This window comes from Macrotis lagotis, chromosome 6, assembly GCF_037893015.1.
Source record: "Macrotis lagotis isolate mMagLag1 chromosome 6, bilby.v1.9.chrom.fasta, whole genome shotgun sequence".
NCBI classification, from domain to species: Eukaryota; Metazoa; Chordata; class Mammalia; order Peramelemorphia; family Peramelidae; genus Macrotis; species Macrotis lagotis.
In genome coordinates, this window is record NC_133663.1 from 95,038,108 (window position 1) to 95,057,391 (window position 19,284).

Sequence of the window (19,284 nt, forward strand, 5' to 3'; positions counted from 1 at the left end):
GTTAACTTTAAGAAATTTTCTTATTTATAATAAAGGACTTCTTAATTCTTGTGCAGGAGCAGGGCAGCTGGAAGTCAAACTTCATAAATTTGCATCAGCATAGAATGAAAAAAATCAAGAATATTCTTAACTGTTTTGATTGTTTTATATGCTCTTTTTTATTTTTAATGTGAAAAGAACAAAGTTCTTATAGAAATTAATCATACAAGGAGCATCTGGGTGATGCAGTGGATAGAGCACTGGACCTGGAATCAGGAGGACCTGAGTTCAATTCAGCCTCAAACACTTAATAATTAACTAGCTGTGTGACCTTGGGCAAATCACTTAATCCTACTGTCTTGCCAAAAAAAAAATCCAAAATAAAAAAATAAATAAAAGAAATTAATCAAATATCACAAACCTCATCATCATTTGAATGTAGGACACAATAAAGCCACGGAATCTCCGCTAACTTCTGCAATTCCATCTCCACACCATGTAATGCATTGGATACCAGTTCTTCATGTGGAGATTCCAACTGCTATTTGCCATAAAATAAAAAAAAAATTTATCAACCTCAGAAGAAATACTTTGAAAGTAACTCTGTACAACTTTTATTGATCTAGTTAGTAATGAATTTTTTTTTCTAACTTGCCATATGAAACGTAATATTCTTTGTTGGGAGCCTGGGTCTCTAAGCTGTTTGACACAGTCGTGGCAAGAAGACTCAGGGCAGTCACACTGCCTGATGAAACAACATTTCCTTCTTCAGTATATATAGGGATTCCATGTATACCCATATTTATAGGTCTATTATTGATTGCAAAACTTACTCATCCTAATAGTGGAATGACTATAAAGGAAGGATTTCAGAGAAATTCCTTGAATAAAACAGATTGTGAACTCTGTCCAAATTTAACAGGACTGCCTCTCCCTGAGACATACAAAAGGCTTCAGCATTGTGAAATCTTTGGAAGACACAGCACTGGGAGTTCCAGGGAGATGTCAGAATATATATAGGGAAACCAGATACAAGATGGGTCAGATAGAATTCCAGGGAAATTAACAGTTTTGCCCCCCTTATCATACACAGGAATATATGATAAAGATGGTGAGAGAATAGTTAGTATAGGTAACCAATATGTGAACTCTAACAGCCTTAGTTTATTGGCAAAGAATAAAAAGTCATAGAAACCTTAGCGTCTACCAACAAGGGCTGAAAGGAAAATTAGTTATTGAAGGAGTCAACGGACAGGTGGACAAACATAACTACCCTCACTTATAGGTTGTCAAGGGAGCATATCAAAAACATTACATATGCAATACAAAAACATAGAAGCATTCCATTAAACAAATTATATCAAAGATTATTCTAAGGAAAGTTCTATTTAATCAATAACTTTACTATGCAGCAACAAACTAGGCAACAGGTAGGTTGAGGTCATCACGGTCTGAGCAGGGACAAGAAAATTAATTACATGATTGATAATCACACTTGTAACCACTACATGATCAAACTTGTAACCATATGAACTATGTGATTAATGATGAAAATTGTATACTTTTGTAAGCAAGGAAATGATTTTAGTTTGCTTGTTTCATATGATTCTAAGACTATAAAAATAAATCTAAGCAGCTGACAGTCAGTCAACCTGCTCCTGCCTTTACCTACTTGTTGACTCAACTCATTTCGCCAACTCTATCCCTCCTGTCAAGTTCCAAGGACCCCGCAGAGGCTGGACCCCCGCAATCCTTTCCACCCTTCCTCTGATGCCTACTTCCCAATGATATCAGCAACAGCTGGTGTAACTTTAGTAACCTCCCAAAGTAAATGTTCTGCTTTCTGACATTTCTATTCATGTGGATTGTTATTGTTATTCCTGTTTAAAAAAAAAAAACAGGAATAACGTGGGAAATTACTCTTCCTCCAACTGGCTAGTCCAACTATGTGAAACAAAATGTAATTCTTAAATAAGCAGCATAAAGGTCATCACAGATACAGAAAATAATGATCAAGGATTTGTCTTTTGAAAATTGCTTGGCACAGATACCTGCTGGCAAGTTTAACAGAGCAAGTGTCAGAAAATAAGCATGAGAATCAGAAAAGTCTGGAGCAAAATTGTGGAGACTAAGATGAAACCAATAAGATAATAAACAACTAGCCAAGTGATAGATTTAAATGGGAAGAAAGAATAAATCTGGATTCTACAAAAAATAGAAGACCACCTTTTAACCATCGATATACCTGAGGCTCTTAGGTTCTGAGTCCTAGACTACCTCTGAAATGGTTTGAAGGGAGAAAGTGGTAGTGATCTGAATTACCTGGAACATACTGCCTCCTCTATCTCCTTCAGAATACCTTGCTTCAGCTAGTTTTGACTCTTCTGCCCTGTAAGTGCTAGTGGTTGCTAGTTGGTGGGGTGACTGGGCCCTTCTCCACAGGAACTGATTACACAAGTGATGTTTGTGAGGATTGGGCTAGAAATAGGACCAGTGAGTGGTTTGGAGGATGCCACAAACTGCTCTCTTTGTTGGTCAGCAGTTATTGCTGACTTATGAGAAAGGTAGGGTTTTCCTACACATTGATTTCTCCCTTCAATCCTAGCTATGGGAACTGAGCTTTTTTAGAAGAGGCTCTGGTGGTTTCAAGAACGCCACTGTTTCCCAAGGTTTTTGAGTTCAGAGTCCTAGATTATCAAGATCACAGTGATGGTGGCTGCTTGATTTGTCTGGCACATTCTTCCAACCTACTTCTTTCTCTTTCATTTTCACATGGGTGTCTTACCTGCTGTTCTAGTTAAAATTTTTCTGTATTTTCATGACATTCCAGTTTCTATTGTAGTCATCTGTATACTTGTCCTATGATCCTTAAGGCAGAGACTATGTGGTTTTTCATTTTTGAAACCTTAATATCTAACACATAGGAATTTAATAAATGTTGAATTAGAGTTAAATAATTAATTTTTTAATTTGCAGAATTTGCAATTTTTTAATTTGGTATAGGTAAAACATCTTTGTAGGTCTCAAAGAATTACGTAAAAAGAGAAAATTTTCATTCTTACTCATCAACAAAATGATGGGACTTCCAAATCCCATAACATAACAGTTGCCATTTTTCTTAAGTTCTTTCATTCCTTATGAAGCTGCTATATTAGTTTTAACTAATTTCTAAAAATAAATATTAATATTTCCCCAAGTGAATAACTGACTGCTACTCATATATGCATGTGTGGACATCTATTATATGTATGCATACATGTATCATCTATTATATGGTAATATAACATATATTTATGTATTATCTATTATATGGTAACACAACATAGATTTATGTATTATCCATTATATGAAAACATTTAAGTCACTTTAAATATATGGACAGAAAATGTTCCCTGATAAGATCAACATATAATTTATGTTCAGAAAGCATAAATGTCATTATTTGCAAAAAGTTATAGAGTGAGATTCACTTTTATTTTCAAGCTTAACATTTCTTCCATTGTCCTTTTATTATCTTTTGCCTGAATCACAGGCAAAATTAGTTCAAGAATGACCCCTCCTCCAGTCTAGTTGTGTTGCTTCAGGAAACATTTATTTATTAACCATTATGAAAGTGAATGGCCCTAGCGATAAAGTGGCAAACCTTGGAAGCAGGAAAACTAGAGGTCAAGTCCTGTTCCTGACTTGTCTATATCACAGGCAAACAAAGATGAATATATTTTTATTCATGAACTATCCCCTACCCCCAATTAGACTGAAATTGTCTCTCATTTCACCTGGACATATTACATTGTTCATTTGTGGGGGAGAGGTTTGTTTTTTGTTTTAGTCCAGACCAATGATTTCATTTATTTAGGGAACTCTTGGTATGAAAATGCTTTTCACTATAGCAGGTTAACAACTCATTTTGTAACTTCATATTTTCTTTTTTTTTTTTAAGGGTTTTTTTTTTTTTTTGCAAGGCAATGGGGCAAAGTGGCTCGCCCAAGGCCATACAGCTAGGTAATTATTAAGTGCCTGAGGACAGGATTGAACTCAGGTACTCCTGAATCCAGGGCTGGTGCCCTATCCACTGCACCACCTAGCCACCCCATAACTTCATATTTTCAATAATTTCCCTGAAGGATTAGGTGCTCACAGCCACATGTTATGAGTCAGGAGTAAGACTTTAATTGAAATTTTTCTGATTCCGGGCTTGTCCCTTTATATACTAGTCCATTCGTTTTCATAATAGGCCCTAAATAAATGTTTGTGGAAGTGCCATAATAGGGCTAGGATGAGGGGTTGGTCATTTTAGACTAATGATACTACTAAAACTGACAGTGCATGGCGCTGATAACCATTCACACTAAAATACCCGTGACAAAGCATGTACCTAAAGCCCAAGGTGCTCACCATGATGAACTGTCTTAAGACACTAAGCTTTCAGAAACATGAACTACTCAAGGAACTCCACCTATCATTAGTCCTCTAGGTGAGTAGAATAAAAGTACAGAAAAACCTATGCTATCTAGTCCACTTTGTCTCCTGGAAAATTTTAGAAACTGTTCCTTCTAATCTCTCCCCTATACAAATCTTCATTCTAGTAACTGGGCCCAAAGCCACATTTGACTGAAGTTGCAAGAAGTCACTGCCAATCATTGCTAAGAATAGGTGATAAGGCTTCACAGCTGAGAAAGTATGATGCCAGGTGGCACAGAACTCCATTTTGTCACTACCAGTCAGTCATCTTCACCAAGAACAGGGCTGTCCCAGCTGTACAGTGCCGCTGCTATGCATAGTGATTCCAAAAGGAAATGCCTGTGTATACACATCTATACCAGGGCAAGGGAAGGAGAAAGAAATGCCATCCTATCATGAGGACTGGTCACAGGCTACTTAGTTTCCTCCCTTAGCACTCATGCTCAGAACTTGTTTTCCTTCTTATTTTCCTTTCTCTTTTCTTCCTCCTTCCCCTCCCTCCCCCTGCCTCCTCCTTCCTTCCCTCCCTCCCTCCCTCCCTTCCTTCCTTCCCTCTTTCTATTCCTCCTTCCTTTTTTTGCTTTCCTTTTTCCTTCTGCCCCTCTCTCCTTCTCTTCTTCCTTCCCTCCCTTCTTCCTTCCTTCCATCACCTCTATCATTTATTTACTGCCATCTTTTTATCAATCCATCAATCCAATATCTATGTGTGTGTGAATGTATGAGCATGTGTGCATGAATGTATGTTTGTTTGTCTATCTCTGCAGGGATTTTATGTGTACTTATATCTCTAGTGCGAGGCACAATGCCTTACACCCAGTAATCTTTTAATAAGTGCTTTATGGCTATCTATATCTGTCTATCCATCTCTATTTCTAGCTATCTATTATATATATATGGTTAATATTTATTAAATACCTCTTATTTGCACTATACTGTGTTCAGCTATTAAGGAAGATGAGGGCTTGAAATTTATAGACTATTTGGTCTAGACTGATCCTTAACTACAACCTTAGGAACAAATCCTAGGCCTGAAGTTCTTTTTTTTTTTTTGAAATTTTTTTTTGAAATTTTAATCTTATTTGTTTCTAATTACATGTAAAGTGAGCTTTCATCATTCCTTTTTCTAAGATTTTTGAGTTTCACATCTTTCCATGTTCTTGTCTTCCCTGTCCCCTCCCCATGACAGTAAATAATTAGACATAGGTTTCACATGTACAATCATGTGAAACATATTTCCATATTTGTCATGTTGTGAAAGAATTAGAACAAAAGAAGAAAAACTATTAGGAAGAAAAAACACAAAACAAATTTTAAAAAGTGAAAACAGCATGCTTTGCTCTGCATTCAGACCCCTTAGTTTATGGATGGCATTTTCCATCACAAGTCTTTTAGAATTATGGGACTGGGTTGTTATACTAAAATCCATAAACTTTCATATAACTGATTTTCTTTGTAAATCTATGTATTATTTTAAAACATTATTCTAAGGAGGGGATGCTTGAGCATCCTGCCAAAGGTGTCCATGAGAAAAAAAAAATTTGAGCAAGAACCCCTGCCTTAGGAAACCAAGACCTCATCTCCAGCAAAATTCAGCACTCCAAAATTGTTCTGGCATTGTGCTTCAATACCTAAAGAATAATCTATGCATGAATATTTTACCACTGGTCAACACCAACCATGTTACACATTTGCCCCCTTCTGGGCATATAGAGATTATATCATTTATGTTTTCAGTGATAATTCAGTCAACAATAACATGGCCTTCCTCTCGAAGTGTTTCTGGGAAAACACTGGCAAAAGAAGTCTTTAGTGTTTTTGGGAAACACCCATCCATTAAATCTACAATATAGTCAGGGTACAACATCTGGGGCAGGTTTTGAATGATATTCATTCATTGGAAGGAAAAACTTAGAAGTGACAGGAAAAATTAAACCTCATAAATCTAGTTTCATCAGTGAATCTGAGGCCTTTGAATGAATTCCCTTATTACTGTCCCAATATTAAATATTTCTTTCCCTCTGCTTACCAAAGGAACTCTCCCAATGAGTAAAGACTCTGTTTCGTTATTTAGCGCTTTCACATTCACAGCTATTTCGATGGCAGTGTCTCTGGTAAGACTCTGGAAAAGAAGAACATCAGAGAGCTAAGAAGTACTGAATTAAACTGTGATTCAATCATCAGCAATCAGCAAAATATTGAGATACTTAGTTAAACTGCCCAAAACCATTTGACCTAGCAGGATTCCTTATAATTTGCAAGAACAGTTACCAAAAAAACTCCCCCCAAAAAACAAAAAAAAAAACCCACTCAAAACTTTCTAAGATGAGTTACTTATATTAATTAAATAATAACAAATAAAAGATAAATAATTTCAATTGGAAGTAACTACTAATATTATTAATAACTAATATTAAAATTAAATTGATATTTACATAATTCTTTAAAGTTTGAAATGCTCTTGAAATAATGAAATGCATTATTATTTCATTTAACCTAACCTGAGGCAGGTACTACAATCATTATGAAATGTGTATGAGACTCAGAAAGTTAATTGACTTGCTTAAGTCCCATAGTTTATTGGAAGGGAAGATGGGGAGCTAAGGATTGAGAAAGGAGAAGCCACTGTGATTTAGGCACCAGAAACCTATGCAATAGAAATTGGGTAGCATCAAAATATGTATTAACCTAGATAATGCCTTGCTGAGGCTAACAAATCAAAACTGTTCCAAACTTGAAGGTTAAAAAGAATTGCTAATGTTGGAATCTAAGTGTTTGGATCTTTATATTAACTTCGACCAATACTTTATGGGGAAAGGGGAGGTTTCTCATAAGAGAAATAGAATCAATCAGATATCTGAGCAAAGGAGAGAATAACAAGGAAAAGAGAGTTACTTCAGAACCCATAGATAGGCCTAGACAATTGAAAAAAGAAACAGGTCTGGTTGGGACCATCCAAGTGCTGAGTCAGCAGCCTTTAGTCAAGTTAAATTCAATTCTGATAGTGATTCCAAGTGCACCTGAGTTGTTGTCCTGGTGATGAAAGCCAATCATGAATGAGAACTTATCTGAGCCATGTAAATTGTAATAAATAATAAAGATAGGACTTCTTGGAAGGTGGGAGATGATGAAGGATGATGTCTATAATGTCAAGTCTGGGTCATTATGTGCATTATAGTCATATAGCAGCAAAATTCAGGACGTGTGTATGTGTATGTTTACACACATATATGCATATATACATGCATACACATATGTGTGTATTTTCTCATAGCTATGATTTCTAATAAAATTCTCATATAAAAGCTAGGTTCCTTTACATTCTCTCTTGATGACCTTGGGTCACGGCAAGGAGAAAGGAGAAAGTCAGCACAGATAGTGAAAAAAACAGAATTTGAACTCAGGTCTTCCAGACTCCAAAAAAGAGCAATCTATCCAATATGATGAAAAAATGTAAATCTTCTTATGATTTAATTTTACAATTCATGCAGAATAGTATCATCTTTCTAGAGGAGTTAATTTTAGCAAGCAAAAATATGTTAACTATTTGAATAAAAAGTTACATTTTTTAAATTATAAAAAGTATCTATTTTGTACCTAATATTTAAAAATTGAACAAGAATAAGAATACTTTCAGCCTACAATCTTTGAAAAGTTCTACACATTCTTGAATAAAATTCTCAGGTGATAAAACTTGGGATTATAGTCATGTGGAATCATAGGCAAAATAGGGAAGTGTGGAAAAAGAAGCAGAAAGAATTGGTGGAGGGACAGAAGAAAATAAGGAAAAGAAATATATGTGAAAGAGCACATTTAAAAGTTTTTAGTGGGGTGGCTAGGTGGCACAGTGGATAAAGCACTGGCCCTGGAATCAGGAGTACCTGAGTTCAAATCCAACCTCAGACACTTTAATAATTACCTAGCCGTGTGGCCTTGGGCAAGCCACTTTAACCCCATTGCCTTGCAAAAACTAAAAAAGAAAAAAAAATTTAGAAATAGGGGTAGGTAAAGACTAACAACATTAGAGAACTTTTAGAGAAGGGAATAGCAAACCATTCTTTGCCAGGAAAACTCCAAATGGGTTATGATGAGTTGGACATGACTGAAACAGCTGAACAACATTACGGAGCTATGCCAAAATGGAATCAAAAGAAAAATTTTTAAAAAAAAAGGAAAAAGAAGGCAAATGAGCCAAAAATGAAGCAACATATATCAATATGAATCACAAATTCCTTTCAAAATGATGGCAGTTCTTAAGTATGATTCCTTTTTTAGGTAATAATAATGATTCTAATACACTTGAAAATACAGTCAAATCTAAATAAAAGACTAGCTTTTGTTTAATCATAAAAAAAATTAATTCCTTACCTCAGGAAACCTTGGGTTGGCTTTATTCAGGGCATGGGAACATGCATTCACAGCATGAGCTAATTCTTGCTCCAAAAGACTGTGTACTTTTGCTGCCTCACAGATTCTATAAACAAAATGGAATATTAGCAGTCTGGCTTTTAGGGGATCATATATGAGGGAGGTTTTGTGGGGGTTGGATGGGGAGATGTGAAAGTATGGAAAATGTGGAAAGATAGTAAAGTATTTAATAAATTAATTAAAACAATTTGCTTATTCAGTCAAAATGCATCCATTATGGAAAAAAAATGCTTTTAAGCACCATTAGTTTAGTTCAAATTCTGTTAAAACAAACACCTTTATAACAAAAAAAAAATTATACATAAAGTGCCAAGGATTAATCAGTAGCTTGATTATTCAAGTATGATATTGTATAAAATAAATTAAGTCTTTGTTCATCTTGCCCCATTGGAGAATCTAACTGTTGTAAAGAAAAGGCATTTTCCTTTTCACAGAGTTTTAAATACCAAAATTTTGGTGAAAATATTTCTAAAATAGATGTGGACAACAATAGAGTTAGGCTAATCATTATTATAAAGGCAATAATAGAATCTAGAATATCTATAAAGTTTTAAGGTTTACAGTATGTCAACATATTTTACATGCTATCTATGCTGTTTCCTTTAAATGTAAACTTCAAGGGAGGGATTATTTCATTTTTTATCATATTAAAATTTGATTTTAGCTAAGCACAATGCTCAATAGAGTATGCACTTAACAAACATTTGTTGATCAAACTCAGCCAGTTTGCTAGTACTTACCGAGTAATGAGTTCTTCTGCAGCCTGCGAACAGAGCTGCATCTGTGTAACTTCCTCCTCTGTTGCTAAATCAATAGCTTGTTGTGGATACAACTGAGGCCGGGAGGGTACCTTAGAAGCATCAAATTTTTGTTTGTCTTCCCAAGATTTGAGGGTGTTTTCAAAAGCCTATTAAATTCAATATATGGTGAACTGTTAGTTTATTGTGTTGCAACCATATCAAATAAAGTGTGTTGCAGGGCTTACATTAATGTTGTATGAGAGTAATCTTTTCCCAATTAAATCTTATATTAAATCTAATAAAAATATAGTAAATATACTAGATGAAATGTTTTCATTTTGCTATTAAACAAAAATCATTATATATACACATATGTGTATATATGTTAACTAGTGATGTCATTTAATATCAATATACAATAGAATACAAATTATATCTATGATATAGGCATACAGAATTTTTTCTTTTTTAGAAAAATGAAAATATATGTATATATGTTTATGAATAGATATTTATAAATATGTATGTGTGTTAACTGATAAAGCATTGAAATAGTGAAATGCTTGAATTTTATATTTTAATATCTAAGTGATGATAAATATGAGCAGAGAATGAAGACTACTTTTTAATGTTTTAAGTATTTAATCTTAAACTTAGTGAGTACATGAGTTTGTCATAAGCACATGAGCTTTATCAGTACATGAAACTCATTTGATTTCTAATATTAGAAGAAATTCTAATCTTTATTTTCTATTTTTCCAGAATGAGTCAAACTTTGTGTGTTGGGGTTTTTTAAACTAAAGACTTTAAAACAAACTAGACATAGATAGTAAAATGGTCTCTGTTACATACTCTGTCTCTTGTTAACATCTGAGCTCTGTTTTTGTGCACGATTTTAATAATCCCTGGAGGCTGGATCCATGCCTCTCCATCTACTTGCACTGGAACCCCTTCATCTCCAAGTATGGTGATCTTTACAGACCGACACTGAAATAAAACAAAGATGTTATTTTATGGCACAAATAGACCTGGATCATAGTCCACCTTCTCTCAGCTCCATCTTTAGAGGCTGTGGCTTTTAGCCAGGATCATCCAGAGAAGGCTATGTTGTTGTAATTTGTTCATCAGTTATGGTGACTCATTAACAGTTGACATTAAAACAAAGTCAACACTTTATAAATCAGTATCTGGCGTCAGAGTTACTTAATGAGCTCTATTCTCCCTGGTCCAAGGTCTGCTGTTGGCTGTTCCAAAAGACACAGACCTGAGCTATCCGGTGATGCTGCAGTTTTATGACTCTGGACATTGCCATCTGCATGCTACCAAAAACTGCAACGACCTCCAGTATCTTGTCATCAAACGATGGTGCAGTAAATATCTGAAACGAAAATGAATACCCATCTAGACAGAGGTCAAAGAGGTAGACAAAGTGTTAGGTTATATGTGACAAATTTCAGTAAAACAAAATCAATTCTTGGAAACCAAAATGTTCTGCAGAATAAAAGCACTCATGATGTAAACAATAAAAATAATAGCAGGTAAAATATGCAAGCTGGTCTCATATCAGGACATGTCTACTGATAAGAAATAGAAAAAAGTGTAAAATTATACAAAAAAAAATCTAAGAAAAACTGACTGTTGACATATGAACACTTACATGCTGTGTTTCAGCAGTTGGATACAATTACTATGACTCTTTCCTTAGAAAGCAATCTTTTAAAGTTATTTGGTAGGTGTCTAATGTATTTGCAAATGCTTTATACTAGCATAAGGCAGCCTTTATCAAAATTTTCTTCCTAGAGGAAATCTCCAAAAGCATATAAGCTGAGATAAACATAATAAGTTTAGAGGTGGTAAACAGCAAAATTGTGATCATTTTTAATTAAGGTATTCTAACAGGCTTCATCCTAGAAGGAATAGATATGAACAATTAGTTATGAATAATTATTGTGAAAATAAATCACTTAGTGAATAATAATTTATTTCTGCTGATTAATGCAGAAAGAAAATCACCATTGGAAAATTGCCATATTTTGTGTTATATACATTTAGTTATATACATTTCCATAAAGCTTTTTATTATTAAACACTTTGGGCTTGTAATCAATTAGGATGCTCTACTTTATATTTTCTCTCAATCCCATAAGTAGTCCTTTAATATTAAAAATAAAATCATAATCACTTTAAGAAATAATAAAATACTTTTAAATTATGGAAGTGATCTGTACTCTCCAAATTATTTTTATATTTCATTTTGGATATTAATGGTAGAAAAATGGGGGAGGAAGTTTTGAAAAATGAGAGGGAAAAGAAAAACAAAAAGTCAAAGACGAGAGGACCTCTTTTTATCTCCATTAAGACATATTATTAAACCACGAGTTTCTTTTGTTATTGTCATATATATTCTCTCAAATTGTCTCTTGATCTTAAATTCCTGACAGTTAAAAGTAGTTAAATCAGAAATTATTTAAATAAAGCACTGAGTAAGATAACTTTTTTCAAACTGAAAACCAATAGAAGGCATATGTGTGTCTGTGATAATATGAGGAAGGGAGGGGACAGATAAGATAATTTCATGTCTTCTGAAGTTTTCCATCCCCCCCCCAGTTCAGATTCTTTCTCTTCTTCTCTCTCCTCAACTTTTTAGCTTCTTTTTATATGTTATCTTCCTCATTAGAATATAAGATCCTTGAGGAAAGGAATTTTTTGCCTTTATTTATATTTCCATGCATATCACAGTAACTGGTATATAGTGCTTAATAAATGATCATTGATTGACTGGCCTAGCTTTGTGTTAACAACTTTAAGTAAATAATAAGGGTGGCAGCTAGGTGGTAAAGTGGATAGAGCACCGGTCCTGAAGTTAGGAGTACCTGAGTTCAAATCCAGCCCCAGACATTTAATAATTGCCTAGCTGTGTGATCTTGGGCAAGTCACTTAACCCCATTGTCTTAAATAGACAAAATTTTTTAAAAAGTAAATAATCACATGAATTATTACAATGAAAAGGATCACAATGTTTTTATTAACATAGATTTCAAATTACTTATTAATACTACTTACATCATCCTCTTTAGTTCCACCCCAGAAATTAGTGCCTCCAGCATAACTTGGGATATTCAAAACTGCAATTCCCTGTAGACTAGGAAGGGGGATATACTGTCCATCACACTGAAATAAAAAAAAGATGTCAGTATGAATGGAAAGGGGGAAAAAACACAGAAAAACAGTTCTTAATATCTTAAATGTATTGACACCCCAAGTAAGTGAAGATGGAGAATGCTGTTTTCAGTCATGTTAGTTATCTTGTAAACTCATTCTGCCATATTGTGAAAGTCTTAATTTCCAATTAGTAAATATTCTAAATAGTAAATAAATCCCCCCCAAAATAAAGAAGTCTGGAAATACTTCACAATTTTTCTACTTTGACATATTGTATTCCACCCAGTTTTGAAATCTACATGAGTTTTTTCAAGTGTAATGATTAGCTTCTTTGAATGATACTGAATTCTGAATATACTTAATAAAGTGGAAGCAATCCTGGGCTTTTGAATACTATCTCTGCAGAGTATCTGCTGGAAAGGCTTTGATGACACACCTTTTGCTGAGCTGTCTGCCTATTGTACAAGGGTCTATCTGAATTTGGAGAAGCAGCACTAATAGCCTGACCATCAGAAAACATGTTGCATTAATCACAATTAAGTGCTGGGCCTGAAGTCAGAAAGTTTCTATTCATCATTTCAAATCTGGCCTCAAACACTTAATAGCTCTATGACCCTGGGCAAGTCATTTCACCCTGTTTGCCTTAGGGTCTTCATATGTAAAATATGCTGGAGAAGGAAATGGAAAACCACTCCCGCATCTCTGTCAAAAAAGAAAAAGGAAAATGAAAGAAAATGAAAGGAAAAAAACAAAGCAGGGTCATCAAGAGTCAGACATAAGTGCAATGACTTAACATAATTAAATTGGTTTGAGTGATGTACAAATCACAATCCATTCATACTTTAGTAGAGAAAGTATTAATGAATTTCAGAGTCTTTCAGAATTTAGCTAGATTGGTCTTGGACATCAATTTGGTAGAAACAGCTAAAATTCTACTGGTATCATCATTAAAATACCCAGGGTTTATTCTCATGCCAAAAGGTATGAGAAGAACTTTAGTGGAGAATTTTACACTTAAATGAATTTTTTAAAATTCTTCATGCTCATGCAGAAAGCACTATATTCTAATCAATAAAAAAATAGATATCTTATTTCCTTCCTTCTCTCCCAAAAGGAAGGATTTCACTTCATAAAGTTCAAAGTTCCCTAAAAACTTAGCTACATGACTGGAATGGCAAAGTATTTCACTTCAGTTCCAACTAACCCAAAATCTAGCAAGGTGGCACAAAAGCTCTAAACAACCCTTAAATCACAGAGTCAAGGCAATCTTGAGACAATAGGAAATCTATTCAAATGTAGTCAAAAAGTCAAGAGCAGAATTAGTGTTGGGCTATTTATCTGAGGTCTTGTTGGAGAACCTTGTATCATATTAAGTATAGTATGCCAGCAGCAGGAGTTGCAATCTTTCTTTAGGCCTTCACTTTTCTCATTGAACTAGATGATCTCTTTGAATCTATTATCCAACAAATTGTATCTCTGATATGTTGGTAAATCTGTATTTCTTACTATACCAAAAAAAACCCCAAAAAACAACCTAAAACAAAGCAAAACAAAGCAAAATCCCTCTTACTTCTTTACACAGAGAATTTCATACTTTTTAAATTATCTTTTCCCCTTTTCATTATATCATGGGTATTTGTGTATACATTCCTGCTCTTCTTACATTATAAGAAAGATGATGAGGGACCATGTCTAGCATTTATAAATGAAAATATTTTCATTATGCCTACAATTTCCATTCACCAGGAAGAAATACTTAAATTAACACACATTGTTTAAGGTATAGGGTACTGAATGAATAAATATGAAACCAAACTATTCCAAGAATAGCTTTTTTTTCTGTTTAGCAGAAATGATTGCCATCATTCCAGAAGCTTGATAATAAGGAATTAGGATCCCTTTGTGTTTCTAGATGACTTTACAAAGATATGGTAACTCCAATTTAAAAATTATTCCAAAATGAAAAAAAAAATAATTTTACTTCTTCTGCTGAGGTAAGGTTTGGTCACTAGCAGGTTTTCAAATATAATCTAGCACAAATGTCATATGAGGTCCAGACATGGTATTTTAATAAATTAGAATGAAATTAATTAAAATAATCTTACCTCAAGCTGAACTCTTTGTTCTAAGTTCTTATATGACCTTTGTAATAATTCTTTTGTTCCAAGGACTCCATACCACATCATATTTTTAGTTCGGCTCCTGAAAATAAAATTATTTAATGTACTAAACTATGTAATTTCAGTAAAATACAAATTATTTCTCTTTCAATTAAAAATAATTTTATAACAAATATCAATACTCATGAAAGTAAAGTAAAATTATTACTTTACAATATTCTACAAGCTTTACATAACTGACTATGCTCAAAGGAATACAAAACCACATATATTCTTTCATCAAGCAATAACATGACTAGGCCTGTATCCCAAATAAATTTTTTTAAAAAAGAAAAGGACCTACATATATAAAAATATTTATAGGAGCTCTTAGTAGTGGCAAAAAACTGGAAATCGAACAGAAGTTCATCAATTGGAGAATGTTTGAACAAACTGTTGCATATGATTGTGATGGAGTACTGTCATACGACAATGAGCAGAATGCTCTCAGAGAAACCTGGAAAGGCATACATGAACATATGCAAAGTGAAATGAACAGAACCAGGAGAACTTTATTCATAGCAATATCGTATGAAGACTGCCTGTGAATAACTTGGCTAGTCTCAGCAATACAATGATCCAATACAATTCTGAAAGACATGATAAATGGTGCTGTTCAACTCCAGAAAAAGAACTGGTAGAGTCTGAATGCAGATTGATGCATACTTTTTCTTTACTTCCTTTATTTTTTCTTGACTATTTTCTTTCACAGCATAACTTACATGGAAATGTATTTTGCATGATAAAGATTTCTCAATGTGTAGGGGAGAGGAGATTAGAAAGGCAGCAGATTTGGAATTCAGAATTTGGGGAGGAAGTGCTAAAAGTATTTTTACATGTAATGGGAGAAAAATATTGAATTAAAAATAAAAGAAAGATTGAATTACCTGCATTTTTCAGGGTGTTCCTCTCGCTTATTGTTAAATTCTAATGAAATTTTTGCATCTAATCCAATTCCAAAGTAATTATTCATGACACATTTTTCTGAATATCCTTCTCTATATTAAGAATCAAAATAAGACATAGCATCAGGTACATTAAAAACAACTGGAATCTTTACTCACAAAAATAGCATTTAGAATCTCCTTTATTGAGAAGTACTATTCTTTCAAAGAGAAGGAGTAATGTTGAGGTTTCCCATAAGAGTGAGCAAGACTCACTCTTTGTCTTTAAGCATAAATTGCAATATTATTCAAAGACCAAGGTGCTGTGAAGGAAACAAATAAACAAGACATGATATTTTGCAAACATAATCTCTTATTGAAAAGTTGATATATATAGATAGCTATATATTTATAGTTAGATATACTATACGTATTGCAAACAAATATGTGGATATGCCCATATACACAAATACACTTTTACTGTCATTTCAAAGTTGTTATAGGGAGAGAAAAGGAGAGAAGAGAGGAGAGGAGAGGAGAGGAGAGGAGAGGAGAGGAGAGGAGAGGAGAGGAGAGGAGAGGAGAGGAGAGGAGAGGAGAGGAGAGGAGAGGAGAGGAGAGGAGAGGAAATGGGAGGAGACAAGAGAGGAGGAAGAGAAAAAGGAAAGAATAGAATGGAAGAGAAAGAAGAGAGGATAGGAGAGTTCAGAGAAAAAAGCTGAAATAAAACTAATAAAGACAAAATATATTTTCTTACAGTGAATCTGGATCTGGGTCAATAAATGGTGTAGCACCAAAGGGATCAATATTTGCTAGTAACATTTTGCTGATAATAGAACTTCCAGCAATTGAAGCAGCTAATCCTGCTCTTAAACCTGATGAAAAGGGGAAAAAATACAGAATCACAAATCAAAACCCATAGCAGAAAATATTTAAAAGCTTGACTTCAGTACTATTCTCTGGTATCTTTTATTATTAAAACCCCTTTGTGGGGCAGAGCCAAGATAGCAGAGAGAAATCAGGAACTTCCTTAAGTTTTCCTGGGTTTCCCTCAAAAACAATATCAATCAAGTCTCTAAACTGATTCAGAAGCCACAGAACCCACAAAAGAATATGATGGAGTATTATCTAGTTAGATCTGTCTCAGGTGGAAGGGGAAACAGAGTCCAGGACAGTGAGCTGACACAAGTGTAGGCAGGGTATGGAAGGGGTCAACTAGAAGTTCTCAGTCACAGCCGAGGTTTGCTGGGGTCCTGGTTCAGTAGGCCAATGTCAAAGCTGGCCAACTGGAAGGGCTCTAATGCCAGTACCCTAGTTCATTAAGTGACACTAGGCTTAATGGCCCAGCTTAGTGAGCAAGCTGCTGACATTCTCAGATGCTTTCAATGAGACACTTCCCCTGACACAAGCATGGGACAGTACCAGAAAAACAGCTCAAAATGAATAAGAAAAGCCACAGTAAAGTCAGTTCTATAGAAAGTTACCTTGGAGATGAGGAAAAGCACAAGATAATCTCAGAAGATGGCAGACAAAGTAATACAAGTAAAACCAGAGAGGAGAATATGTAGTGGCCTCCAATCATAAAAAAACTTCTTGGAAGAGCTCATTTTTTTTAAAAATCAAGTAGAAAAATTGGAAAAGAAATTGCAAGAGAAGTCAACATCTTTCAAAAGGAAGTACAAAAATTAACCAAACAAAATAAATTATGCAAAAGTTAACCAAAGAAAATAATTACTTAAGATGGGGTATTAGAGGCTAATGACTCTGTGGGATATCAAGAATCAGTTGAGAAAATTTTTTTAAAAATAAAAAAAAGAAAATATAAAATACTACATTGAAAAAATAACTGATCTACAAAATAGATCCAGAAGAGATAACTTAAAAATTATTGGACTATCTACAAGTCATGATCAAAGAAGAGCCTGGACAACATTTTTAAAGAAATCATAAAGGAAAACTACCCCGATATCCTAGAACCAGAGGGTAAAATAATCATTAGAAGAATCCACCTATCACCTCCTGAAAGGCATCCCAAAATGAAACAAGGAATATTGTAGCCAAATTCCATAATTATCAGATCAAGGAGACAATCCTTCAGGAAGTCAGAAAGATGCAATTCTAATATCAAGGAGCAATAGTCGGGATTATGCAGGACTTGACATTATCAACATTAAAAGATTGAAGGATGTGGAATTTGATATTTTGGAGGGCAAAAGAACTTAGATTACAATCCAAAATCAACTGCCCAGCAAAACTGAGCATCCTTTTTTATGAAAAAGATATACAAAGATGACTTTCAAATTTTCCTGATGAATAAACCAGAATTAAACAGAAAATTCAATTTTAAAATATGAGACTCAAGAATACATAAAAAGATAAATCAGGAAAAAGAAAAAGAAAGATTAAACTGGTAACCTACATGGGAGGATGAGAACTGTATCTCTATTAGAGGGAGTATACTCAGACAAAAAATATAGGTATAAGTTGATTTTTATGGAATTATTTAAGAAAATTTAAACATTAAAAAAGAGGATTGTACTGTGATGGGAGGAAGGAGGAAGTAGAATGGAGAAAATTAATCACTTAAGAGGCAAAAGAGTGCCTATTACAGTAGAAGAAAAAAGTGAGGGATGAGAATTGCTTGAAATCTATTTTCAATTCAATTTGGCTCAAAGAGGAAATAATATAATATACTAAGTTAGAAATTTATCTTATATCCTACAGGGAAATAGAAGGGAAGGAGAGACTGACAGAAAGGAAGGAAAAAAGAAGGGGAAAGTAAAAAGGGAAAGAAGAGGGGCAGATAAAAGGGAGGACAAGTGGTGGAAGGCAGTGTTAGAAGCTAAATAATGGTGAGGTGGGATAAGGTAAAACGAAAAGAACTGCATAAATGGAGAGGAAATAGGATGGAGGGTAATAAAGAGTGAATAATTTTAACTGTAAACTTAAATGGGATGTACTCTCCTATAAAATGAAAGAGGATTAAAAACCAGGATCCTACAATATGCTTATATTTGAAACAGAGAAAGATACACACAGAATAAAGGTAAAAGGCTGAAGTGGAAAAAAGCAGGGGTAGCAATCTTTATCTCAGACAAAGCAAAATGAGATCTCATTTATAAGGGACAAGGAATGGAATTATGTCTTCCTAAAAGGTACCATAGATAATGAAGCAATAGCAATACTAAATATGTATATATATATATGTGCACCAAGTGATATAACATCCAGATTCTTAGAGGAGAAGCTAAATGAGTTACAGAAGACATAGAAAAATACTGATGGGGGCCTCAACTTCTCTCTCTTAGAATTAGATAAATCTAACCACAAAGTAAACAAGAAGTAAGTTAAGGAGGTGAATAGAATTTTAGAAAAGTTAGATATGCTACATCTAATATTGACAGAGAAAATTCTTGATAGAGAAAATTGAATGGGGAGAGAACATAATACACCTTTTCCTTAGCAGTACCATGC

General features: G+C 34.0%; 1 protein-coding gene across 7 annotated transcripts in view; it reads right to left on the reverse strand.

Annotated features, from left to right (window-relative positions):
* The window catches only part of DGKH (diacylglycerol kinase eta), a 308,050-nt gene that overhangs the window by 11,910 nt on the left and 276,856 nt on the right, over positions 1–19,284 (reverse strand). For all 7 annotated transcript variants that reach the window (XM_074191736.1, XM_074191737.1, XM_074191735.1 and 4 more), the window contains 10 exons: positions 16,568–16,685; positions 15,814–15,924; positions 14,873–14,969; positions 12,669–12,776; positions 10,870–10,983; positions 10,458–10,592; positions 9,606–9,772; positions 8,806–8,911; positions 6,467–6,559; positions 401–520 (listed from right to left, as the gene is read on the reverse strand). In XM_074191736.1, the coding sequence (XP_074047837.1) occupies positions 401–520; positions 6,467–6,559; positions 8,806–8,911; positions 9,606–9,772; positions 10,458–10,592; positions 10,870–10,983; positions 12,669–12,776; positions 14,873–14,969; positions 15,814–15,924; positions 16,568–16,685 (1,169 nt within the window). The remainder of the gene's footprint in view (positions 1–400; positions 521–6,466; positions 6,560–8,805; positions 8,912–9,605; positions 9,773–10,457; positions 10,593–10,869; positions 10,984–12,668; positions 12,777–14,872; positions 14,970–15,813; positions 15,925–16,567; positions 16,686–19,284) is intronic.